Source organism: Prionailurus viverrinus, chromosome B1 (genome assembly GCF_022837055.1).
Source record: "Prionailurus viverrinus isolate Anna chromosome B1, UM_Priviv_1.0, whole genome shotgun sequence".
Classification (NCBI taxonomy): Eukaryota; Metazoa; Chordata; class Mammalia; order Carnivora; family Felidae; genus Prionailurus; species Prionailurus viverrinus.
In genome coordinates, this window is record NC_062564.1 from 77,459,927 (window position 1) to 77,477,284 (window position 17,358).

Below are 17,358 nucleotides of genomic sequence, written 5' to 3' on the forward strand. Positions count from 1 at the left end.
AGGATATGCTCTGTGAAATTAACTAACTGCCCTCTGACACATTCTAGGTTTTCAAATGTAACTTATACCTAAAGCTTACTGTTTAAGAGATATCATTTGCTACCTACATGCACACATATGTATACACCCATATGTGTGTGTATGTCCCTCATATCGTCCTTTTTGCCTTTGCTATCATGAATCTCAGAACCAAATTTAGTGTCCACTGCAGTAAGAGAATTATCTCTAGGTCAAGATATCATTTAGGTTCTTGTCTTATCTTCCCGCATCCATATGTACATATCATTTTACTCTAAGCCACCTCAAATACTCTGACAATAGATGAAGTACACATTATAACAAAAGAATAGCATCCACAGAATATCTGTGCTAGCTCCCACACATGTGGAGTGTTTCCTGAGCATTGAATGCCCCGTGCTTGTCCAAGTAATCACTCAGTCCGTGTTGGCAAATGACAGTGCAAATGCTAAACAGAAGTAGGAAAAGAAGCAACATTTACTAGGAATCTAGTCACTATTTGTCAGTCGCTTTGCGAAGTACTTGTGTAATGTCTTAACACTTTATCCTTAGAACAGCCTTTTGAGGTAAATGCAAACCTAGGTTTCTGACATCCAAGCTCACATTTTTTGTGCTACACAACATCACCTTGTTTTTTTTAATTATTATTATTAAGTAGACTTCATGCACAGTGCAGAGCCCAAGGTGGGGCTTGAACTCACAACCCTGAGATCAAGACCTGAGCTGAGATCAAGAGTCGCACACTCAACCCACTGAGCCACCCAGCTGCTCCACAATATCTAACCTTTTAAAGAGGAATCCTTCAGTAAAAAGAATTTTTCAAAGTGAAAATGACAGCTGCAAAGCTGAAAATACTTGATTCCTTGAAAAGATAGAAACTAGAGGTGTATTACACTGAGTTGCGGTGTAACTCAGAACGACACTAGACTTTGTGCAAGGAGGAGAATCTATACCCCTTAATGAGCAGGGGTGGGAAGTCTATGCCCAGCCTGAGACTCAGCAAATGCTCCCAAATCTCTGGGAAGAGTGGCGGTTCTCAGACCCTAGCGCACCATGGCTGGGAGGCTGGGGACAGGGCCACCTACCTGTTTCCAAACTCCTATGTCTAAGTTACAGAGCCACAGCACAAAGCAGCAGACAGTGCCCTGGTCCCTCAGCCAACTCCTTGTGGACACAGAAACAAAGACTCAGCAAACACTCCACATTTGTTCACTTACTTAGAGGCCTCTGGATCATCTGTGCCAGGCTTGTCTTTTATTGCACTAACAAGCAGAGTTAGATGTACTTTTGTGAACATGCAAAGGCGAGCAAATGCACTTAATTCACTCTACATGAAGCCAAGATGACAGGAGTTACTACCACGGCAGTAAAAGAGGCATTTTGTTTTCAGGCTAAATGGATCTATCACTTCAGTTCTCCTCTGAAGTTGGAAGAGTCTGTAAATTTACCTCTATTCAGAGGCTCTGTTAGTGATGCTAATTTAGAGTGACATATGTAAGGTAATCCCCATTACCAGTACCCCACGAGCTCTCTCAAACTAGAGTTAAAATAAGATGTCTACCACCTAAGGAGACTACACCTTTCAAAAGTTATCTTTTTCAATAAAGGGCTCAAGAGAAAGTCTTCTTGGGAGCTTTCTGCATCATGGAACCTCCCCCAGGACCACCGGCAGTGTTACACTGGAAACACTGAGCAGGTCCTGCAACATTTTCTCCACCACTGTGTGTTATCTCAGCTTCAGTACTCTCCTCCACAATGGCTTGTATTCTAAGCACACAGTGAATGTTTCTGTTGGAATGTGGGAGATGTTAGCCTTTGTATTCCAACCTCTGAACTATGCCTGTAAAATTGTCTAGGAAGGAACAATCCACTTTTTAAACTAATCATTATCAGAAGCAAAACAAAAGTAGTCCATAAAAATCTTTCCAAATGTCATCTTACTATTTCTTAGGCAACCCACATGTAATCTTTGTTTCTAATGTGTAAACTCTATAGATTACATTTGTCAGAAAAAAAAATCTCTGAATGCAATATGAACGTCACTTTTATCTTGAACTGCAGTGAACTTACATTATTCAGCCATCTACCATTATTCATGTTAAGTGATTCAGGATTCTAACTCCAAATAATTTACATATGAATCATTTCATGGCAGTGGTCCATGGTTCTGAGTGAGAGTAAATAACAAAGAAAACTGCTAACTTGGCAAAGGATACCACCTTATCTTTGGCTGTGGTGGTTTTTAATGTATAAAAGGGGGAGTGGGGGTGGAGAGAGAAATGGATTAGGGAATAAACAACTCTCCCAAACCAGACTCATCATCTTGTCTCCACCCACCCCAGCTCCACAAAGCAGAACAGTGGCTTCCTCCTGTGCCTTCCGTCTCATTGAATGAACTTGGCTGTCCAAGTCAGACAGGAATCCCCAAGCCCTTCCCTCATCTGCTACCAACAGCCCCTCAATCCCAAATCCCTGCCAGGAGACCTTCTCAACAGCCTCTGAATCCATCCTTTCACCTCTATCCCTATTACCAATCTCTCACTTGGACCTCTAGAAATTTGCAAAAGTTTTCTCTGTCTGGAATTCCCACCCACCTCCTCCACTCCTCGGGGGAACTCCTATGTATTCCTCAGGTCTAGATTGGACCTCTCCTCCTCTAAATAGACTCCCCTACTCAACCATGGCTGAGTGAGGCACTGTTCTTACTTTCCTCAATTCCCACTGTTCCAACCACTGCTCTCATCCTGCTGTCTGGAAGCTTCTGTTCAACCTTGCTCTCCAGCAACGAGCATAGTTGTGAAATGCCTGAGTAAATAAGCACATTGCACATTGCTCTTGGCCAACAGTGACTTTCCAGGTGGTATCCACACTGCTTAATGAGTATTGCTGAGGATAATACAGTAAGAGAGAGAAAATGTTCAGATCACCCCATGTGATTTCCATGGTAGATGTATGGAGTGGATTGAATGATGGCCACCCACAGATACCAAGGCCTAACCCCTGGAACTTGTAAATAGTACCTTATTTGGAGAAAGGGTCTTTGCAGATGTGATTAAGGATTCTGCAATAAGGAAATAACTCTGGACTATCTGGGTACCATCACAATTGTCCTTATGAAGGGAAACAGAGGGAGATTTCACAAACAGAAGAGGTAAAATAAACACATAGAAGAGAAAGTGATGTGAAGACAAGAGGCAGAGGTTGGAGCGACGTGGCCACAAGCCAAGGAATGGCATCAGCCACCAGAAGCTACTCAAAGAACAAATTTTCCTCTAGAGCACCAAAGGGAGCATGGATTTCAGACTTCTGGCCTCCAGAACTGTGAGAGAATAAATTCCTGCTGTTACAAGCCACCAAGTTTGTGGTAATTTATTCCAACAGTCTCAGGAAGCTAATACAATATACATTTGGGTTTACGTTGCACTAGGTCCCATTACATGTAGATAATGAATACATAACTGTGGGAAGTGAAGGATGCATCCCCAAGCGAAGGATGTGGCACCATAACAGAAAGCTCAGAGCTTCATACCCTGTGCAAATTTAATAATCATTTAGAATGAGTATTATTTAGACACTAGATATGGAAGAATTCTTAAATTTACACACATCACAGCCTTCTCAACAGCATCCATAAATGTGGCCCCACAGCACGGCTTGCAATAACCTCCTACTTAGAAGCACCTAACACATTTTCCATCCTCTGTGCCCTTGCTCAGGCCATGCAGGCCACCTGGAAGGCTTTCCTTGCTTCCTTGCTTTCCTGGTTTTCCTTGCTGCCTATTGAAATCCTCCCCACTGCTCGACGCCCAGCTCGAATGCTTGCTCTCTGGCATCTTCACCGGTCACCTAACTTCTCTCTCATGTGCTACCTCCAAACTCCCCTAACATTCTCTACAGAACTGGTATTAATTTATATGCTAAATTACACTCTTCCTAGCAGTTTCCTGCCTACACGTTAAATTTTAGGAACATGAGGGGCGCCTGGGTGGCGCAGTCGGTTAAGCGTCCGACTTCAGCCAGGTCACGATCTCGCGGTCCGTGAGTTCGAGCCCCGCGTCAGGCTCTGGGCTGATGGCTCGGAGCCTGGAGCCTGTTTCCGATTCTGTGTCTCCCTCTCTCTCTGCCCCTCCCCCATTCATGCTCTGTCTCTCTCTGTCCCCAAAATAAATAAACGTTGAAAAAAAAATTTTTTTTAAAAATTTTAGGAACATGAGCAAACCAATGTAACAATGTATATGGAAATTAAAGAAAAGCAAACAGAAGGCCAGAAAGGTTAAACACTTTTTTCCCAGGTTCTTATTAAGTGAACAAGTGAATAAATTGAACTTGGATAGGGAACATGGCAGACTGGCTAACGTAATAGGGTATGGCACCAACTAGCACAAAATTCCAATCACTGTTCTGCCTCTGTGGGACTTTTGGGAAGCTATTTAATCTGAATCTCTTTCATCAGTGAAACTGGTATATCTTGTTGAGCAAGGCATTAAAGGTAATGTGCAAAATTTTTCTATGTCCAAGCCTAGATAGATTATACATTTTAGTAAAACACAAATATCATTGTCAGCATTATTAATTTTTCTGTGTACAACCCACAAAGCAGAGGTAACTGACAATACCACAGAATAGTAGCTAATTCCACTATACCACCCTCTAAATTTTGTTTTTAAAAACAAATTATCTATACCATTTTTTTTCTAAAAGTAATATTTAATGGAAAAAGCAACTTATTTGGAACAAAGCAAGGGCTAAAATTATAATTTTAGGGGTGCATGGGTAGCTCAGTTGGTTAAGCATCTGACTCTTGACTTTGGCTCAGGTTACGATCTCACAGTTCATAGGATCAAGCCACACATTGGGCTCTGCGCTGACAGCATGGAGCCTACTTGGGATTCTCTCACTCTCTCAAAATAAACTTTGTAAAAAAGTCTAAATAAATAAATAAATAAAATTATAATTTTATATAGTCAATATTGAAATAGTTGCTCAAATAAGCAAAATGTAAGAATGCAAATGGGTATATGATCATGAATTATAAAAAAAAAGAATGACATTTAATAACAAGGAAAAACAGAACCAAATGTTTAAAGTGACCTAATCATTTGCCTCAACACTTAGTGCACCAGATTAAAAGTTTTTGCATATAAAGAGCTTTTTCTCAACTACTAAAACAGCTTCTTAAAGTTTAATCAGGTAAACAATATCCCTACCATAGCAATTATTATTATTATTATTATTATTATTATTATTATTATTTTACTTTTTTGAATAATACAGTTGTTTAGAACTGGGCTCCCAAAATTATGACACATTCTGCCTAAAGCACACCATACCAGAAAGAGCAACACTTGCATCTGGGGAAAAGGCTTTGCAGTTAAAAATTTAAATAATATTGTTAGAACAAGTAAAAGCACACAGAATTACTTAACAAAAATTAACTGTAAAAAAAACACCTTATTCTTCAAAGAAAAGGGGGGGGGATTTCGGATAGCCTCAGCTTCATAAGCTGTCACAGTGTGGCGAAAAAAAAAAAAAAAAAGGTTTGACAAATGTGCCTTTTGCCTTTCTGAAACTTCACCATAATAATACTTTAAGGTTTTTGTTAAGAATTCATAATTTTATACAAATCCAATTAAGACTAGTTTACGAGTTTCATAAATATAACATTACTACTATCACTTCAAATTCTCCTAATTATAAATTCTGAATTCCTGTGGCATATTAATAATGTTAACAGTTAATATGTGTCAAATTCCTATATACCGATACTTCTCTACATTTTTTCCATATCTTAATTCAGTTAATACTGACCTTGTGTCTTAGATTTTATTAACAACCACATTTTAGGGATTAAGTAACTTTTCCAAGATAACGGAACAAAAAGAGGCATGGAACCAAGACTCAACTTTATACAATATGGCACTAGAACAACACTGTTCAACAGAAATATAATGTGATCCACACATACAAATCTAAATTTTCTCGTATCCCCATTAAGAAATGTAAAAGGAAGCAGATAAAATAACTTATGTAACCCAATTTTTCCAAAGTATTATTGTTTCAACATGCAGTCAAATACAAAAGACATTAATGAGGTACCACATTCTTTTTTTAAGTCTTCAAAAGTCTACTGTGTATTTTACATCTACATTTCAGTTCAGACTAGCCACATTTCAGATAGCCACATGTGTTACTGAGTTCGAGAGACTTGCTCTCTTAAATGCTATGCTACCAGAAAGTAATCTAAAAAAGTCTTTGTCATCCCTGTTATAGAATATTTTTCAAACATAATTAACTTAGCAATACTCCAGCAGCACTTCATCATTTGATCTTTCCCAGCCCAGCTTGAGAGTGGGACAGGAGAAAAAAGTTCATCTGGTGTCGGGGGGCGGGGAGGACAATTCTTCATGGTGTTTCTGCACATCTTCATCAGCTTTTGTGACAAACTATCTTCCCAAGGGTAGAGTTAGGGTCTCCCTCTGAGGTAGAGGACAGATTTGGTTCCTGACCATGGTAATAAAAATAAAGTTCTCCTCTGGGGCAAGATTTGGACAGGTTTGGTAGGAGCCCCTTCATAAGACTAGGGGTTTATTAAGCTTGAGGACCCTCAACTGTGATGGAAACATCTTGTGTGCACAGCGACTGTCGCAACCCTTCCGCATCACTTTTGTGGGACTTGAGAGCTACGGGGAACCAAAGCCACCTCTTGTGCCATGAGGAATAAAGTCTTCTGTCACTGACCCAGCAACCTGGTGTCTTCTGCTGGAATCCATAAAGCTAGCAGGCTAATTTGTTAGTTTGAAAGCAGGGTAAAGTCTTAGACCCATCACGGTTCTTGATACATCTTCTGGGGATTGCTGGGTTTGGAAATAGGCATCTCCCAAAGAAAAGAGCTTACATTTTTGATAGCTAAGACAGCATGAACTCAATTTATTGTTTTATGATTAAATTTTTGAAACAATGACAGGAAAAAACAAAAACAAAAAACCCCAGTTTCATAGTGCTTCCCCCATTTTTGATCAGTGGCCTATTCCTGTTAAAGCCTTGTCAATGTCCACATAAATTCCAGCAAACACCTCACACCAAGGTTTCTCAGTTTCTTTGATACAACATTTATGTATACTGTACCTTTCCACAACATTTGGCTTTGTCTATAATCTTCAGGGCAAATTCCTTTCCAGTGGACCTATGAAACAAACAGAGAAAGGCAATTTAAAGATACAAATCAAAGATACAATCATTCTTGATTTTCTCTACAGTACAAATTCAGGGAAGAAGGACTGGCTTCCTCCTCTGTACATCAGGAACAATGTTGAGTGGGGTCAGGGAGAAAGGTACTCCCCCTAAAAAAAAGAAAAATCCAAAGTCACCCTGTCAATCTTCTTTTATAAATATTAATTATAATATTATTAAATAACTCACATATTAAAAATACTTACATTGCATCAGAGTTGGACAAGGAACTTCTTCCATACTAAAATTTCAAAATAGTTTTCTTAGGAGGCAGAATAAAATTAAGAAAAATGAATCAAAGTAACTGAGAACTTTCTATTATTAATATATCTTTACATTAATCTATTAATGATTAAAAAGCCCTAGACTTTCAATATCTATTTCTCAGCAAAACTCCATCTGGTGTCACTTTATCCACAGCTTTCAAGGCTTATATCTGGTAGTAAAGAGATCGGTCATTTACTCGGACATACAAATGTTGATGTCGTTATTTCACTTTTAATCACCTTTAACATAATTTAATCTGAACACGCCAAAAAATTTCCTGTAGAATAGGAAAACACTTCAACAAAGAATATAGCAGTATTCTTGGAATATATTAGTTCTCTCAAGTCCAGCTGTTTTTGCCACATAGTCAAAGTACATACTGATGAAGCTGACCTTAAAAGAATAACATTCATTTAAATTACTTCTCCATAACATAAACCAAACACGGATTCAGATTTCTTTTTTTTAATATATATTTTACTTATTTGAGAGTGAGAGAGCATGCACACTAGAGCATGTGCAGGGGAGGGGCAGAGAGAGAGGGAGAGAAAGAATCCCAAGCAGGCTCCGCGCTGTCAGCGAGGGTCCAATGTGGGGCTCAAACTCAGAAACAAGATCATGACCTCAGCTAAAATCAAGACTCGGAGGCTTACCCAGCTGAGCCACCCAGGCGCCCTGGACTCAGACTTCTAATGAGTCTTCAGAGGTCATATTTTAGCTGCTTAATTTGTTACCTGGGAGACAAGCTGTGCACCAGGGCTAAGTCAAACAACATAGAGGGCAGGGAAGCGTCCTCTACAAGGGGCACCGAAGCTTCACTGGAGACTGGCGAAATGGAAAAACTGCACCTACAACTTTCTGGAAAATTCCCCACAAATAATAAAAATTACCACTTACAACAGGTCAGACATTGGTCTATAAACAAAAAGACTCTAATCTGAGTCTTTTCCAGTTTTTATATTGTTTAAAAAAGGCCTGGAATTTAAAAGAATGGATTTCTTACCATTTAAGAATTTAGGACTTTAAACAAAATGAAGCTGAATAAGCAAAAATATAATTTTAATATAGGCAAAAGTTGGCTGACTCTGATCTTAATAGAGTCAGAGCTCATGTATCCTGGACTACTAGTATAAACAAGTAAGTATTGACTACTAGTATTAACAACTCAGTATTAACTGAGAACAGTGCCTGACCCAGGTAAGTGCTATATACATTTATTTTTTAAATGATAAATCTCTCACCTCAACTGCATACAAAGCAACTTCATATTCTGTATGTATACCTGTATTTTTTCTGGTCAAACTGCCTGTGCACTTACAAAGCAGCTGATCCTAACAGCAGACTTTTCCAGAAAGGGGGAAATAGAGATTTCCCAGGAAGGCATTTTATTCATACATTCAGTAAGAATAGACTCTAAGGAAGAAATGTATGTGTAGGTGAACAAATGATTATCCTCACCTGTCCATGCACTCCTTGACTACTGCAAAATTCCCATCACCAATAACCTTCCCAATTTTGTATTTCTCAAGAAGAGTTGATGATTCAGAGCACCTGTTTCCATTCACACCTGCACAAAAGGATAAATGCAAAGTCTAGCAAACACATCAGCATTTCATCTAGATTCCTACATATCTGGGCAATAATAAATTGCAATGCATTCATTTCTAAGTCAATGATGAATCATTAGAAAATTTCTAAGCGTATCTTCTGAGGAGAACACCTGAATCACCAATTTGCTTTTAACCTTGCTGTGGAATCTGAAACACATAATCAATAAACCTAACAAATTCCCCAAACATCAGCTGAAATAAGTAAAAAGGAAGCTTAACCTAAGCTTTGTAAACTTTTCTGTTAACACTCAAGAAAGGGGAAGGGGACAATGGTGGGGATTTAATCTCATAAATTTTTAAGATTTCTCCTCAGGATTTTCTAGTAAAGAAAATTCCACCCAGCTGGGATACCTGTGAAGGCTAACTCCTGCCTCCAAGTCTTCTCAAAAAGGGGAAGGGGGAGAGGCAGGAGGACAAAGTGGTTAAAATGACTACTTTTACAATGCATCCCCAGTGCCCAGCACATAGCAAATAACCAATGAAGAAACATACTTTTGCTACCTAATTGAGAGAAAGTCTATGTGTAGGACTTGTGAGCAGACTGCCACTAAGGAAAAAAATACGTAAGCCCAAGTGTAAAATCTGAAATTGGGTTAGCTTAATTAGAAGCAAGGAAACTTTATATATCTTGTAGTGACTCCCACCCACTACAGCTCAATAGGCTAATTGGTGACATGATTACATCCCTGTTTAGGAAGATTATAATTTAGCATCAAGTGGGTTTTGGGTGGCCACCAAGTTCACATGGATAACTTCCTGTATAAAAGAAATCATCAGATTGAGGACTACCTTCAGGACTCATGCAACGACCAAGTTCAGGTCCACCATTTACATTCGAAGAAGATCTGCCGTGTGCAGAAATCTGCTGAAAGAAGAGAGTGACCATTACTTATCAGGATAAATTTACAAATATTCAGCTAGCAAATCCTTAAAGAATAGAAGATGCTTATATTGTGCAAAAATATAATGATACAAGACGAGAGGAGGCATCTCTTTCTCATCTCTTCCATACATACACACACACACACACACACACACACACACACCATTAACATATCTCTTCCTTAAAGTATTTTCAATTCAGACTGGATGTCAGGAAACTTGACAGTATGTTATTCTCTTTGATACTGTTTTGCTTGTGACCTCAGGGGAATAAAGTAAAGGAAACTATCATGGAACCACCGCTGAACAAGGAACTACATAGGTAATTCCAAGAAATGTCGGCACCGAGTCCCCAGATCCCACCACCGCCCTGTGGCCGACCCCAGGGGGGGCCCTAAGGGGGAGCCCTTCTCTGAACTCCAGCCCCATGCCCAGCACTGTACCACCTTCCACACCCTCCTGTGGCTTCAGGATCCAGAGTGTAGCCCTGGCTCAACCCTCTTCTTTACTGACCCCAAGACAGCAAGAATTCCTCCTAAGCATGTTAAAAACTTTTACTACTAGGAACCAGAGGGAAATAAAAGATAAAACTAAAAGACAGATTCCAACTCAGTGACGCTGCAGTTCCCAGTCACAAAAATATCTGTAATCCTTAGAAGAATTAAAAAACTCATATTAGGGGCGCCTGGGTGGCTCAGTCGGTTAAGCGTCTGGTTTTTGAATATTGATTGGCCCAGGCCATGATCGGGCAGCTTTGTGGGCTCAAGCCCCGCGTCAGGCTCTGTGCCGACAGGCCAGAGCCTGCTTGGGATTTTCTTTCCCTCTCTCTCTGTCCCTCCCCTGCTCATGAGAACTGTCTCTCAAAATAAATAAAACTTAAAGAAAAAAAGAAAAACTCGTATTATTCATACCATGTTTACTATTACGTATGCTTAGGGAATTTTTTTCTTTTTTTCTTTATCCCTAAGGGCTCGTAGGCTTTTAAACTCAAATTTTGCTCTTTGAACTTTGTCTTTCTTTCTTTAATGATTCCTTTCAGGAGCTTCCAAGGTCAAAGGACTTACCAGATACTGAGAAGCCTCTTTGACATCTTTTGTACTGCTGTGCATACCTGCTTGCCTCGATGCCCAAGCTGTCCTGGTACCTCTGTCCCATAATGGCTGTGCCTTATTCATCACTGCATCTCCCGTATGCAGTACAGTGCCTGGTACACACAATCCTGATTTAATATTTGCTGATCAAAAACACAAACGACACAGGGCCTACTCCCTTCCTCTGGATGAAGTAAGAACCTTGCTGAGACTGAGTTTGGTTCAAAACCCAGGAAAGCCCAATACTGATTTATACACATTGCTTCGAATAGGATCATCCAGAAGGTCTTCTGGAATAAGATATGAGTCTCAAGAATAAGAGGCATTAAAAATTGGTCTGCTTTCTCAGATCCCATGTAGCCACACCTTGTGTGGACAGTAAAACCAGCAGCAGCATGTCCTGTTGGGAAACCTAAGGCCAAGGGAAGGCAGTTCTGAGAGTCAACCAGTCAGCTCCTGCCCTGAGTGGCAACCATACTTCTCACAAGTTCTGCCTCCTTCACTCTGACATGGAGAATAACTGTAGCAATGTGTGTACGTGCAGGGTCCCTTTCAGGCCACCTTTTATCTTGAAAACGCTACAGTCAGCTCACACTTCACCATCCACAGACTCCTCAGAGTTCAATCATTCTGTTTCTCACAAGGTAAATGGAGGACAAAGTTTTTCACATGTTAGCCTTTTTGTTTTCTCCTGGTTTTGTTTTTTTGTTTTTTTTTTTCCTGCTGAAATGAAAAGCAACTCCAGAATCAGCAGTATTCTATGTTAGAATGTTTAAAAGGTAGATTGTTTAAAACTAAAGCCCAGAGAGGCGGCTTAAAGGGAAGCCGAAAAGAAAACTACAAGGTTCTTCAGTCAGTTCTGTTTCCACAGCTACCAAGCCGGTCCTGGTCCTCCTTGGGCTTCTCCTGGAGCCTCATCAAAAGCCTCCTTAGTTACTTCCAGTTTCAGCCACATTCCACACAGGATTGCCAGGAAACTTCTGCAAGCGTAGTTCTGGTATGACCCCTATGATCGATCTAAGACCTCAGTGGGTCTTTGTGACCAACAGAATAACACCAATAGGATAATCCCATGATTTGTCTCCCTACCTACCTATCCAATTTGTTTCCCACCACTTTTTATCATGCATTTTATACATTAAATAAATCTTTTTTTAAAGTTGCTTAAACTTCTTAAATCTTAATTTTCTACTTTGAATATAGGGGTAGTAGCAGCTCCTAGCTCAAAGATTTGCAAGTAAATTTAAATTAGCTCATACATGTAAACACATTTAGCGTGTCAACTCACTGACATGTAATTAAGTCATTATTAGTTATTAGTATACCTTTCCTTAAAATATAGTAAGTACAAAATAATAAATTAGTCATTATTATATTACATATATGTGATATATATTATATATAAGTCGTTATTAGTTATTAGTATACCTTTCCTTAAAATACCTAGCATAGAGCCTAGAATCCAGTGACTGAAACATTTCCAGTTGGAAATGTTTTCCAACTACTGAATGTACAATGGCTACAAGAGCTCTTTTGCTACATAATTCATTCCTCTTCTAATCTTACCATTCGTAGACTGAAAACGGTCAGTCAAGTGAATAAGAGATCCAAATTAAATTCATATTAGCCAGGGGCGCCTGGGTGGCTCAGTCAGTTAGGCATCTGACTTCAGCTCAGGTCATGATCTCAGGGTTTGTGAGTTCAAGCCTCATGTCAGGGTCTGTGCTGACAGCTCAGCTTTGGATTCCGTGTCTCCCTCTCTCTTACCACCCCTCCCCCACTTGCACTCTCTCTCAAAAGTGAATAAACATTAAAAAAAAACTTTAAAAAATTCATATCAGCCAAATTCTTAACGGAATAAAGATAAGAAGAATGTCATTTTGGAGAAAGTATATCCCAAAAAATAAATGGAAAGATCCCTTTTTATTTTTAAAGTTTATTTATTGGGGTGCCTGGGTGGCTCGGTCAGTTAAATGCCCGACTTTGGCTCAGATCATGATTTCATGGTCTGTGAGTTGGAGCACTGCATCAGACTCTGTGCTGACAGTTCAGAACCTTGGTCCTGCTCCGGATTCTGTGTCTCCTTCTCTCTCTGCTCCTCCCCTGCTCGCACTCTGTGTCTTCCTTTCTCTCAAAAATAAACACTAAAAAATTTTTTAAATGAAGTTTATTTTGAGAAGGACAAAGACAGCATGAATGGGAGAGGGGCAGAGAGAGAGAGGCAGAGAGAGAATCCCAAGCAGGCTCCACACTTTCAGCACAGAACCTGATGTGGGGCTCAAACTCACAAACCATGAAATCGTGACCTGAACTGAAATCAAGAGTGACTGAGACACCCATGTGCCCTGGAAAGATCCCTTTTGATCACTGCTCACCCCTAGATTACAGTGATGGGGGAGGGGGGACTGTTAATACCTGGAAACAGCAGGGGCAGTGACCATCTTGTCTGCATGTCTAAATTTCACAGCCCAGAATGGGGCAGCCCCACACCCTCAGGCCACAGCTGGCTGAGTCAGGCCTGGGTGCTGAGCAGAAACCATCTCTCCTTCAAACACTCTGAGCCTATGGACGTTTGCAGTATGTAGGCCTCACGGCCACTGCTGAAGTCCTCAGACCTGCCTTTGTGCCTGCCTTCCCCCACACCTGCCTGCTTGCTTAGCTCTCCTGGAAGTAGATAGCTTTCTTCTAACAAGCCCCTTTCTTGAGCTAATTTGAGTACATTTTGGTTCACTGAAAGCTGATGTGTTCTAACTCAAGCTTCTCTAAGAGGGAACTCTTGGAAGGGACTAAAATGCAGGCATTTTTACCTCCATATACATTTTCACATGGATGAGTGACTCCTCAGAGTGTTTACTAATTGAGTTCCTGTGAACCACTGTAACTTTCCCAGTGTTTGTTTTGATTAGCCCCCCAACACTGACCTATTCTGAATCCTAGGAATTCAGTAACAGTCCAGCAATTGCAAACACGGTTTATGTTGGGATTCAGAGGCAGCAAAGAACAAGGAAAGAGACCAGGAGACAGAGCAGCTGTGGGAACTGGTTCCCTAGTAACTAAAGAGAGCAGGACCTAGGCTGAAGCCTGAGCAGGGGAAGTGGCCCGTGGTGAGGGGGGGCCCAATAAAATGATACTTTCAGGAGTACCTGACAAAGTTTTCACTAAATCAACAGGAAGTGTAGACTTCTTAGCAAATACTGATGGCAAGAAGGACATTTTTCAAAACTCTCAAACTGAAATTTTTTTAAGTGCTAAACGTCAAGCAATTACCAAAACAAAACCAAAAACCTCTGTAGAGTTAACAGGAGTGACATATCTAATTACCTATCCGAATAATGTTCCTTTATTTGAAAATAAAGCTTGGAAAATGAAAACACAAAGGGGAGTCATTTTATTACAGCACAGCTGAATAGACAGGGACATGATTTGACACAGCAACAGCTTTCCTTTCCTCCCTCAGCAATAATCTAGGCTGAATTGTTAGAGAATATAAAGATGAAGGGACACGATCATCACCGCCCAGAGGTTTACAATCTTATAAGGAGACACATGTACATGCTTAAAACCTTTCTGGGAAACCTCTTCATTCCAAGAAATGGTTGCTAAGGTTCTGATGATTACAAAGGACTCTGAACACCTGTGAGAGGCAGCCATTTTACTAAGGCATGAATCTGGACTTGTAATGCTTGAATCACACAGCTAGTGATTAAGTTCACTTGACCCCCCAGCAATGAAGCTTGGTGCTCCAAGGGTACAAGAAAAGCTGGGTATTCACCAAGATCCCTGGACAGATCCCTGGCAAATGTGAAGTGTCTATTGTGCAGCATAAAGCAAAGCATTCCCAGTGCCCTGAGAGGCATGCAGACAAAGAGCAATGAAAATGCAGGGGATGAAACTAGGACTACAAAATTCACAGTTTCCCAGGCACAATTTATGTATTTCCCTGTCCCTCTTAAGAATTATTCTCTTATTGAAGCAAGGATTGAATTAGCACCAGAGAGATTAAAATTTGGCGTTCTTGATTAAACCTGTCCCATTCCTATTGTCGAACTAACAATTTTTATTAAAATCTCTTAAAATGCTAATGAGCATTTATGCTTCCATCAGCAACTATGATGCTGAGACAGCACAAAGGAAGTGCCTACATGCTTCATGTTAGCGAGATCCTCCTCAATAAAGCCTAAATGGATGGCAGCATCTGGGCTCTTTCAAGATTATCTTCTATAATTACTAACTGGTTCAAAAAGATGTGATTATATTTAGGGGTGGGGAGTCAGGGGGGGCATGTTTCCTAATGAGGCCCTGATTGGTCAAGGAGGGAAGGGGATGTAAAAGACCATGGAGATGTTGCTGAGAACATTATGTGACCAGGCTCCACGGCCCCATCTGGCAGCAGCAGGTCCATTTTTATGAGTAACCAAGGAAAGGAAACACATAAGAACCTGCTTCTGCTAAGAACATTTTTATTTTATTTTATTTTATTTTATTTTATTTTATTTTATTTTATTTTATTTTATTTTATTTTATTTTTTTATTCTATTCTATCTTATCTTTTTAAGAAAATTCAGTTCCTCAGTTGCACTAGCCATATTTCAGGTGCCTAACAGCCACACATGTCTGGTGACTACTGTATTGGACAATGCAGATATGGACATTTCCCATCATCTCTCATCATCTCAGAATGTTCTACTGAACAGCACTAGGTTAAGCACTTGAAAGAGATATATATATATATATATTTTTTCTTTCTTTTAACTGAAGTATAGTTGATGTGCAACATTACATTAGCTTTATGTGTACAACATAGTGATCTGACATTTATATACATTATAAAATGCTCAATACGATAAGTACAGTTACTATCTGTTATTATACAGAGTTATTACAATATTATTGACTATATTTCCTAGCTTATACTTTACCTCTTAATCTCCTTCACCTATTTCACCATCTCTCAATTCCCTTCCCTTCTGGCAACCACCAGTTTGTTCTCTGTACTTATGAGTCTATTTCTATTTTGTTCAGTTCTGCTGAAAACTTTAAAAGACTTGGGGTACCTGAGTGGCTCAGTCGGTTAAACATCCGACTTTGGCTCAGGTCATGATCTCATAATTCGTATGTTTGAGCCCCATGTCGGGCTCTGTGCTGACAGCTCAGAGCCTGGAGCCTGCTTCGCTTTCTGTCTCCCTCTCTCTGCATTACTTCCCAACTTGCACTCTGTTTCTCTCTCTCTCTCTCTCTCAAACATAAATAAAGATTTTTTTTAAAATTTTTTAAAAACTTGAAAAGACTTGAAAATAGAGCAGAAAAAGTCTCAGGTGTTCTCAACTGCTAGCACCATTAAAAAAAGCATTCATGGCTGACTGAGTAAATGCTAAATGAGTAACATTTCAGCTTTCTACATTTAGGTAAGAAATCAAGTCAGAGTGGCCTATGTTAAATTTCTTTGGTAAGTAGATTGTTACAACTTCCACAAAACTTAAAATTTAAAGAGAAACATTAGGTACTACACTAAAAATGTAAAGCTTTATTCAAAAATGGGCAGTTCTCAAAAAAAAGTAGAAATGACTATATCAATGGATTATATAGCATATTGAGTTTCGAGTATAATGCTGGACACTATTTAATTCTGACTTTTAATAAAAGGAAACACTTGAGCAGAATCTAGGAGATATTGTATAATGAGTCGACTTTCTTGATGCATCTTGGGAAATGGCACCCTGATTCAATTTTTAATTGGCCTACTGCGGGGGTCAGAAATATTTTCTGCAAAAGGCTAGACAGTAGGGGTGCCTGGGTAGCTCAGTTGGTTGAGTGTCCAGCTCTTAGCTTTAGCTCAGGTCATGATCTCAAGATTCACAGGTTCAAGCCTCATGTCGAGCCCCACCATGTCTGGCTCAGCACTGACAGCATGGAGCCTGCTTGGAATTCTCTGCCTTTCTCTCTCCCTGCCCTTCCCTGCTTGTGCATATTCTCTCTCTCAAAAATAAATAAACAATAAACAAACAAACAAACTTTTAAAAATAAAGGCTACAGAGTAATATTTTAGGCTTTGTGGTATGGTCTCTATCACAATTACTCAGCTCTCCTATTGTAGGATGAAAGCAGCCCCAGACCACACGTAAACGGACTGTGTGACTGTGTTCCAGTAAAACTGAATTTAGAAAATCAGGCTATGGGCCGAATTTGGCCAGCAATAAACTCTTTGTCCGCAAGAACCTTCTTAGGAATCTAATTCTTACACTTTCATACTCTAGAACAGA

General features: G+C 39.8%; 1 protein-coding gene across 8 annotated transcripts in view; it reads right to left on the minus strand.

Annotated features, from left to right (window-relative positions):
• DCLK2 (doublecortin like kinase 2) overlaps positions 1-17,358 on the minus strand; it is a 154,416-nt gene that overhangs the window by 24,921 nt on the left and 112,137 nt on the right. For 5 of the 8 annotated variants that reach the window (XR_007151706.1, XR_007151705.1, XM_047856881.1 and 2 more), the window contains 3 exons: positions 9,915-9,990; positions 8,974-9,082; positions 7,144-7,201 (listed from right to left, as the gene is read on the minus strand). Coding sequence is in view for 6 of the 8 variants with exons in the window: in XM_047856881.1 (XP_047712837.1) it covers positions 7,144-7,201; positions 8,974-9,082; positions 9,915-9,990 (243 nt within the window). In the remaining 2 variants the exon portion in view is untranslated. The remainder of the gene's footprint in view (positions 1-7,143; positions 7,202-8,973; positions 9,083-9,914; positions 9,991-17,358) is intronic. The other 3 variants (XM_047856882.1, XM_047856880.1, XM_047856885.1) reach the window with 1 other exon arrangement.